Genomic DNA, 10,181 nt, shown 5'->3' with positions numbered 1-10,181 from the left:
AGTGAGTTCTCTCCTAACTCACTTCTCTTCACTATGATTACCTCAAATTGCTAGCCTCACAGATCTCACCCACACTGAGATACAAGACCTCCTATTCACAAGTCATGCCAGACTTGACAACTACGAATTTTCTCTTGACAAAAAAACAAAAAGAAAAGATATGGCAATTATTCCGGGGGTTGGGAGAAGCTGATTGTCTCAGAAGAGTACAAAACCCATTGACGAGGATGGGAGCCACAAAGGGCCCTCCCAATGCAAAGTCGACAATCGGTTCATCTACAACAATGCATGGCTGATACTGGCCATGAGATCCGCCACCATTTTGGACTGGAAGAAGAAACGTTTATCCATTAGGACATTCCAAAGTGCGAGTGGTAGTGGTGGTCCCTCTTCTAGATGCAGCCAGTTTTCCGAGCTCCCATTTGGCATGGACTCGTATACCAAAGCTTTGAAGTCATTCCCCTCAAAATTGATACTTGAGCAAGCAGTGAGGATCTTCACAAGGTTTCTGTGCCGGATGTCACTCAAGGTTTTGGAGATTTCTGAGAGAGAGAGAGAGAGAGAGAGAGAGAATTTGTGAGGATGTACCGGATCTTTTTTCTAGCAAAAAACCCCGTAGTTCATACTTGTACAGGAGGCGTTAAAAAACAAGAGAGATTACCCATAGTTCACTCTTTTGCAGGGGTGAGTCTTTTATTCTAATCCATATTGATCCCATTTTAACCCACTTAAATCCATGTGAATGTGGGTTTATATGGGTTAAACCCATTATAAAATATGGGCGGGTTGAATTGGGTTATAAGTTAGCGGATTTGGACAGATTAAAAAATATGGATTGAGATTGCCACCTCTAGCATTTATTATCTTCAGTAAGTAGTCAAGCAAGCGGACATACTAGTTCTTATTCACTATTGCTGCCTTTTCTTTTTAAAAAGTGTTTGCAAATAGGCCGAGACAATGGTGGCTAGCACTTTCCAGCATAATTTTGTACACCTATAACAATGGCTGATATTATTAAAAAAAGCATGTTAGTAAATGGCAACAAGCATTACTGAAATGGAAAAAGAACGTGCATCCATTAAGACTTTCCAAAGTGCTAGTGGAGGCCCTTCCATTAGCAATGAAATGCTTATCCATTGATACCACCTTCTCCATTTTGAAGATAACTCATGATCTTTTTGCACCAATATCAAGTTTGAATCATAGAGGCTCCAAATTTGACTTTTTATATTACATCCGAAAGTGCTTTTCAATTCAGATTGAAAAGCAGGGAAAAAAAAATTTGGAAAAATTTACATAATGTCTCATAGACCAAAAATATTTAACAACTGAATGTGCCACCGAGACGCGGGATTTAACCCCACCTTCAAACACCTTGGAAAGGGTTATGGATAGGGAAAGGGCTACCTGTTTTCTCTCCTGCTTTTGCGTAGAACAACAGGGAGAAAATTATTTTTTCATTACAAACAGTTTGCTAATGGGGAAAAGTTTTGGTCCTAATTCTAGACAATTCTGCTACCACATCTCTCATGTCCATTCGCTCCATGGGTGATTCCATTGAGCATGAAGCTCCGATTGTTAGCACTGCAACCAAACACTCCTTTATTTTTTCATTTCCCGTCATTATGTTTTCATCGACACTAGGAAGCTCTGACAACAGAGAAGGATCAGCAATCTCCATCACTCTTTGGGGAAGTGCGGCCTTAGTAAACTGATGGAGGTTCCAACCATCCTCGAATATCATATCCGTAGGTCTCCTTCCTGTGAACATCTCCAGTACGAGGATTCCAAAGCTGTAGACATCTCCCTGAATCGACGACTTACTTCCCATGCCATACTCTATGTGTATATAAAACAAAGAATCATGTCAAATCTGTAGAAATTTGATAACTATTTCGGTGGAAGGAAGAGAAACAAAACAAGTTCTTTCTTTCTTACTAATCAAACTTTCTTTCTTTTATTTCTTTCCCCACTAACTTACAACCGGATAGTACTCTATTTATAGTGCTAAACAAGACTCTTAAAATTCGTATTAAAAAACAGCTTTAAAACAGAACAATAAATTCTGACCCTTCCTTGCTAAAACTGCCATAACTCTCTGTAGAAGACTCCAAACGCACCCCTTGGCCTTTCAGCTACAAAGCCTCTTGACCTTTTATTTTCCACTAACTTCTAAATTTAAAACCCACTAAAGATAGCATTTAATGTTTATTCAACAAAACTCCCCCATAAACTTAAATGCTTCTACCATCCTTCATGCCAATCATCTTCTTGCATTTATCGAGAAGTACTTTCGGTAGCGGTTTTGTGAAGATATCGGCAGCTTGATCCTGACTTGCCACATGTACCAATTCCACACTTCCTTCCTTCACATGATCTCGGATAAAGTGAAAACGAACGTCGATGTGTTTGCTTCTTTCATGGTTCACTGGATTCTTTGCCAACTCAATTGCTGATTTGTTATCAACTTGAATCACGGTTGCACCTAGTTGCTTTAGCTCCATCTTGCTCAACAAATTTCTAAGCCATATCGCATGACATACAGACCAAGATGCCGCCACATATTCAGCTTCACACGTCGAGAGCGTCACGATCGGTTGCTTCTTTGAAAGCCAAGTAAACGCAGTATCTCCCATAAAGAACACATATCCCGCGGTACTTTTCCGATCGTCTATGTCTCCGCACCAATCGCTGTCGGAGTAGCCAACCAATTTGTAATCTTCTGCTTTTGAGTAGAACAACCCGAGTGACACCGTTCCTTGGATGTACCGTAGGATACGCTTCAACGCCTTCCAATGTGAATGAACCGGCTCCTCCATGAACCGACTTACAATGCCAACACTTAATGAAAGATCCGGCCTTGTGCATGTGAGATAGCGAAGGCTTCCTATCAAACTCCGGTATCTACTCGCATCGACACGTTCTCCTCCATCGAACTTCGAGAGTTTTGCACCTGGTTCCATTGGTGTTGATACCGGGTTGCAATTTGTCATCTTGTACTTCTTCAGAATCTCTTTTGCATATGTCTCCTGTGATATAAAAATACCCGTCTCTGCTTGTCTAACCTCCAAACCAAGGAAAAACTTCATCAAGCCCAAATCTGTCATCTCAAATTCCCGTGTCATTGTGCCCTTAAACTCTTCTATCATCTCATCATTGTTACCCATAAAAATGAGATCATCGACATAAAGAGCAACAGATAACACGTTACCTCCATTCTTCTTTACGTAAAGGGCATGCTCGTAGGGACATTGCTTGAACCCGTTCTCTTTGAAATAAGAATCGATACGTGTATTCCATGCCCGCGGTGCTTGCTTCAACCCGTAAAGCGCCTTCTTCAATTTTAGCACCTTCTTCTCTTCTCCGACTTTCTTGTACCCGGGTGGTTGTTCGATATAGACATCTTCTTCGAGCACACCATTCAAGAATGCCGACTTGACATCCATTTGAAATATCGGCCATTTGAATTGAGCAGCTTGTGAAATGAGTAATCGGATTGTCTCCATTCTTGCAACAGGAGCAAATACCTCGTCATAGTCGATTCCTGCCTTTTGCTTGTATCCCTTCGCAACAAGTCGCGCCTTGTACCATTCTATCTCGCCTTGAGCATTCATCTTTTTCTTGAACACCCACTTCACACCAATAGGCTGACTTCCTTTCGGCAATTCTGCTAGCTCCCATGTGTTGTTGTGGTTAATCGCCTTAATCTCCTCGTTCATGGCAGTTTGCCACTTCTTGTCTCGCACTGCCTCTTCAAAACTGATATTTTCAGCATCTGCCAAAAGACATACAAGGTGTACCTCATTTGTCGAATCATACAAATCTTGCAAACTTCGCATTTTGGGTTGTCGTGGTTCATCTTCGTTATCGGTAGTTTCAGAGTTTGTTGGTATGCTTGTTGGTGCAACGACTGATGATTCTCCAACTTCGATGATTACCTCCGTCGAATTATTCCAGTCCCACTCGCTTGCTTCATTTACTCGCACATCACGACTCACCATCACCTTCTTGCTTATTGGGTCGAGTAGCTTGTACCCTTTTGTCTTCTCATCATACCCAATAAAAATATACCTTTTGCTTTTGTCTTCGAGCTTCGTTCTTCGTTGATCCGGTACGTGTGCATAAGCCACACTACCGAACACTTTGAGATGAGAAACTGTCGGCTTTTGTCCGCTCCATGCCTCTTGTGGTGTTTGATCATCTAACTTCACATGTGGACATCGATTTTGTACATAGATGGCACATTGCACGGCTTCTGCCCAGAATTCCTTCGGCATCTTCTTGCTCTTGAGCATTGATCGAACCATGTCGAGAATAGTCCGGTTCTTCCTCTCGGCCACACCGTTTTGTTGAGGAGAGTATGGTGCGGTTAGAAATCTCCTTATGCCTTGCTCCTCGCAATACTCCATAAAAGCCGTCGAGGTATACTCACCGCCTCTATCGGATCGTACGGCTTTGATGTGTCTGCCAGTTGCCTTCTCCACCATTACTTTGAACCTTTTGAACACCTCGAATGCCTCGGATTTTTCTTTCAAAAAATAAACCCAAGTTTTTCGTGAGAAATCATCGATAAAGGAAATGAAGTACCTTTTACCGCTGAAAGATTCGGGAGTGATTGGTCCACATATGTCGGTATGAATCAATTCGAGAATATATTTAGCTCGATATTCTGCCTTTTTCTGAAACGAGGTTCTCGCTTGCTTGCCAAGCACACATTCTTCACAAAATTTGCCCTCATAGTCCATGTCCGGCAGCCCGTGCACCATGTTCTTCTTTGCTAACTTTTTTAGACCACCATGATGTAAGTGACCAAAACGGAGATGCCACAGCAACGCCTTGTCTTCTACGTTGACTCGCAAACATTTTTCTCGCATTCTCAAATTCAGTTTGTACATCCGATTTCTTCCCATCTCGACTCGAGCAACCAGATGCCCTTGATTGTCTTTCAATTGTAGTACCCAGTTTTTCATGAATACCGAGTATCCCTTCTCCATGAGTTGACCCATGCTCAAAATATTGCTCTTAAGATCAGGTACATAATAAACATTCTCGATTGACCCTTCCGTACCACCTTTTTGTAAATAGTAAACCGTACCTTGGCCTTTTACTTGGATCTTTGACGCGTCTCCGAACGACACATGTCCATCTTCAACCTCTCGCATCTCCTTGAATAGGTGCTTGTGCCCGCACATGTGGTTACTAGCGCCGGTATCGAGATACCATACTGTGTCGTTATCGGAAACGGTATCTTTGTAGGCCATCAAGAGTACACCATCTTCTCTTGTCTCCTCTTCCGCGACTAGATTCGCGTTTTCTTCTACCTTTTTCTCGGAATAGCACTCCTTTGCATAGTGCCCATACTTACCGCAATTATAGCACTCGATATTTGATTTGCACTCTTTTGCGTAGTGCCCATGCTTGCCGCAGTTGTAGCATTCGACATTTGAATGATTTGACCGGCCGCCTCTCCCACGACCACGTCCTCTACCTCGACAATTTTGTTGGCTTGACTGCCCCTTCTTCTCGTCATATTCACCTCGACCGCGGCCTCCACCACCGCGACCATTGTTACGACCTCCACGGCCACGACCTCTACCTCGAAAGTTTTGAGAATAGAGTAACTTTTCGTCTTTGATTGACGCCTTGGTATGAAGTGCTTGCTCGAGTGTCTCCTCCTTCTTTTTCTTCTTACGTTGTTCATGTGCCTCGAGAGAACTGACAAGCTCGTCGACTGTGAGCGTCGCAAGGTCCTTTGACTCTTCTATCGCGCATACCACATTCTCAAAATTGTCGGTTAATGATCTCAAAATCTTCTCCACAACTCGCGCATCGGTTAACGCTTCGCCATTACGAATGAGTTGGTTCACCACGACTTGTACACGCGTGATGTAGTCAGATACAGTTTCCGACTCCTTCATCTTCATGCTCTCCAACTCGCCACGAAGAGTTTGGAGACGCACTTGTTTGACTCGGTCGGCACCTTTGAACACTTTTGCTAAAATGTCCCACGCTTCTTTTGAAGTAGTTGCACCGGCAATCTTCTCAAAGCCCGACTCGTCAACAGCTCGGAACAAGAAGTAGAGAGCGATCTTGTCTTTCATACGCGTTTCTTTTAACGCCTTTAGCTGATTCGCCGTCTGATTGGTGTTTGCAGCCGGCTCTTCATAACCGTCTTCAACTACCTCCCATGCATCTTGCGCACCGAGCAAGGCCTTCATTTGTATGCTCCAGTTCTCGTAGTTCGCCTTCGTTAGTCGTGGTAACGGCATTTGACCCGTCACATTCGCCATTGGCTCTGATACCAAACTGTAGAAATTTGATAACTATTTCGGTGGAAGGAAGAGAAACAAAACAAGTTCTTTCTTTCTTACTAATCAAACTTTCTTTCTTTTATTTCTTTCCCCACTAACTTACAACCGGATAGTACTCTATTTATAGTGCTAAACAAGACTCTTAAAATTCGTATTAAAAAACAGCTTTAAAACAGAACAATAAATTCTGACCCTTCCTTGCTAAAACTGCCATAACTCTCTGTAGAAGACTCCAAACGCACCCCTTGGCCTTTCAGCTACAAAGCCTCTTGACCTTTTATTTTCCACTAACTTCTAAATTTAAAACCCACTAAAGATAGCATTTAATGTTTATTCAACAAAATCATGTTAGTTGATGCAGGACTTTAGACTTCAAGTTAAGTTTCAATCCATTTACATTTGATAAGGAATGATTTTTGACATTTCATAACAAAAAAATAAAAGATAGATGCGTAAACATTTGCAATAAATACATGATAGGAAAAAAAATCAATATAAATAGAAGATAGATGAACTTAGTTACCAGGAGCAACGTAGCCAACTGTTCCTCTTATTCCAATTGAGCTTGTTTGAGGTTGAGAAATAGTGAGTAGGCTATCAGATAGAAACCTTGCCAGTCCAAAATCGCCCACACGAGCAGTCATGTCACTGTCAATAAGAATATTACTTGGCTTCAGATCACCATGAACAATCACTGCTCCACAATGATGGTGAAGATACTCCAGTGCAGATGCGACATCGATTGCTATACTAAGTCTATGAGTTAGACTTAAACTTCTAGGGTGTTCATTCTGATCACCTTCACATTGGTGCAGCCACTCCTCAAGGTTTCCATTGGGCATGAACTCGAAAATTAGTGCCTTGAAATCCACCCCTTTAAAATCAATACTTGAACATGTAGTGATTATCTTGATGAGATTCCGGTGTCGGATACTTCTCAATGTATTGCATTCAGCCATAAAACTCTTGGCAGCTCCTCTCTCTGTAAGTTTGAAAACCTTCACGGCCACAACCGTTCCTTCGTTACCCAAAACCCCTTTATAGACAGAACCGTAACGTCCCTCACCAATCAAGTTAGATGATGAGAACTGGTTAGTTGCTTGGACAATCTCTGCATAGGAAACCTGCCTAAACCTTTCATTCACGGGAAACATGGTCGAAGGGCTGCTCTCAGATCTCTTCTTCCAGCATAAACAACCCAACAAAAATACTAACAGAACTGAACACAAGAGAGCCACTGGAATTGCTATTTTGATGGCAATAGGTGTTCCTCTTTTTGGTTTTACTTGAACTTCACAAGTAGGAAGTCCCAAAATCTCTATGCCTCCGCAGAGTTTTCTGTTCTCAACAATTGAAAAGGCACTTACATTTCTGAAAACCCCTTCGTGTGGTACCTCACCTTCGAGATCATTGTAAGATAGATTGAGACTTTGTAGAAGAGTGAAATTCTGCAAGTAGGCTGGAATTTGACCAGACAATTTGTTTATGGAAAGATCGAGGTAATTAAGGCTCCTTAGAGCGCTCAAAGACAGAGGAATTCTCCCTCCGAATAAGTTATCCCCCAAACGGAGGGACTCCAGCATTATACACTTGGAGATAGTACTTGGAATTTCTCCGGACAATCTGTTATTTGATACATCCAGCTTTACGAGATTGCTCATGTTACCAACCTCCATGGGCAAGGGTCCGGTCAGAGAATTACGGGCCAAATAGAAAGCAAGATTAATAGAAGAAAGGCTTACAACTTCCTTTGGTATGAAACCAGTTAAGTTGTTGCCGGACAGGAATAGTAGCTCGAGTTGCTTACAATCTCCCAAACTAGGAGGAATGTGTCCACTCAAGTTATTTCCGAACAAATATATTTGCCGTAGTTTTGTGATGTTTCCAATTGTTTCAGGAATTGACCCTGAAATTCTGTTATCAAACAGGCGAAGATCCTCCAGTCTTTCAAGTTTGCCTATACCCTCAGGAATTTCACCGGTAATCAAGTTTGCAGAAATCACCAATTGTGTAAGGCCGATTAGATTTGTGATTCCTTCAGGTATGCTCCCTGATATCTGGGTAAATTGTACAATGAGCAGTTGTAGACTACTTGAAAAATTAGCTATTGAAGTGGGTAATTCACCTTTGAACCTGTTCATTCCTATGTCCAGCCCCTGGAGGTTGCTGCAGTTAGTTAAAGAAGTTAGAAAGCTGAACCCTTCTGCCTCATCAGTCTCTAGTTGATTTCTTGCTACCGTGAACCCTACTAGATCTTTTAAGCTTCCGAGATTTGTAAGCATGGTTCCTGTAAAATTATTTTCAGCAACAAAAAAATCTTGTAGACCCGACGCATTTGATATGGAAACCGGCAGGTGACCGGTGAACTGGTTTCCTCCGACATAGAGGCCAAGAAGATTGGGAAGAGTGAAGCCGATATCTTGTGGGAATTTGCCGTAAAATCGATTGAAGCTGAGACCTAAAAGAAGGAGCGAAGAGATATTGTAGATAGAAGGAGGAACCTCCCCCACTAAATTGTTTAAACCAATCTGAAAGAGTTTCAAATTCAATAGCCTTCCTAGTTCTGATGGAATGGTTCCTTGGAAGTAGTTTACTGACATGGACAATTGAACCAGAGAAGAGGCATTTCCTAACCAGTGTGGGATGCTTCCGGTGAGTTCATTGCTGGCTACATAAAATCCCTTGAGTTTCTTTGTTGATAAAGAGCTCAGCTCCTCCGGGATTTTTCCAACTAGATTGTTTTGCTTCAAGCCGATGATTTGAATATCAGAACAATAGGACAAGTTGGTTGGGATCTGCCCTTGGAATTCGTTGGCATTGAGATTGAGATGTTTGAGCCTTGACAAACGACCAAGCTCTTGAGGTATCATGCCTTGAAAACTGTTGTTTTCGAGATTGATCCCTCTGAGAAAGCTGAGGTTTCCCAACTGAGGAGGTAAGGATCCCATCAACTTCTTGGCTGCTAAATTAAGGACGGTGACTCTTCCAGGATGCCGGGTGCTGCATGAAACACCCTTCCATTTGCAGTAATGGATGGAGTTGTTCCATGGGGTTATGAGATTGAGTGGGTCTTGTGTTATTCTGTCTTTAAAGGCAAGCAATGCGAGTCTGTCAGTTTCGTTCCCGATTGATAATGCCGCTTCTACTGAAGAAGGTTTTAAAGTTGTTGGGTTTATGAACAAGGCAATGCAAGCAAGGATGAAGCTTGTTGGTATTAGTTTTTCCATCTTTACAAGGCTGGTGGAAGAGGATAGAGGTAGAGGAGGTTGCGCATGTAAGCCAAGTAGTACTTGTCACGGACTAGTTTGTATGTATATTCAAGTGCGATTCAGAGAGAACTTTTTTCGTCGTGAATTCCTCACGCGTGTGTAATTATTCGCGGAGTGTATTGATGGGAACCATCGAGCGGGGTGGCTAAGGAGTGAAGAACGTTAAAAAAAACAGGAGTCCTAATGCACATCTCACATACTTGTATTCATTGTTTTTGTTTTTTATACAAATTGTTTACTTTTCAAACACAGTTTTTGCAAATAGGCCGAGATAATGGCGGCTAGCATTTTCCACCAAAACAAGCATTACTGGCCATGAGATCAGCCACCATTTAGGACTGAAAAAACAAAAAGGTCATCCATTGGGACTTTTCAAAGCTAGTGCGACTGGTACTGGTGGAGGCCCTTCCATTAGTTCAAAGTGGAGCAGTGTAGATAGATAAAAAAGTTGGCACCCTGTTTTTCAACATGTGAAAGGGTTGTTTCAATTTAGCTTTGGAAAAACCGGGGAAGATTTTATTGGAAAATTTTGCTCTCCTCATTGAAATAATTTGTCAAAGTTTTTTTACAATTGGTTTTGTTTGCCACTCTGAGTTTTGCA

At 42.0% G+C, this 10,181-nt stretch overlaps 1 protein-coding gene across 1 annotated transcript; it reads right to left on the bottom strand.

The window, feature by feature from the left end:
* Positions 1-1,331: 1,331 nt before the first annotated feature.
* LOC131313841 (probable LRR receptor-like serine/threonine-protein kinase At3g47570) lies at positions 1,332-9,538 on the bottom strand. The gene is made up of 2 exons (XM_058342342.1): positions 6,835-9,538; positions 1,332-1,839 (listed from the first exon to the last, which is right to left on the bottom strand). Exons 1-2 carry the CDS (start codon positions 9,536-9,538, stop codon positions 1,475-1,477), a joined length of 3,069 nt encoding a protein of 1,022 aa, XP_058198325.1. The 3' UTR covers positions 1,332-1,474.
* Between the last annotated feature and the right edge of the window lie 643 nt (positions 9,539-10,181).

Source organism: Rhododendron vialii, chromosome 13a, assembly GCF_030253575.1.
Source record: "Rhododendron vialii isolate Sample 1 chromosome 13a, ASM3025357v1".
NCBI classification, from domain to species: domain Eukaryota; kingdom Viridiplantae; phylum Streptophyta; class Magnoliopsida; order Ericales; family Ericaceae; genus Rhododendron; species Rhododendron vialii.
The sequence above is the reverse complement of the archived record's forward strand: the minus strand, read 5'-3'. Positions and strand labels throughout refer to the sequence as shown.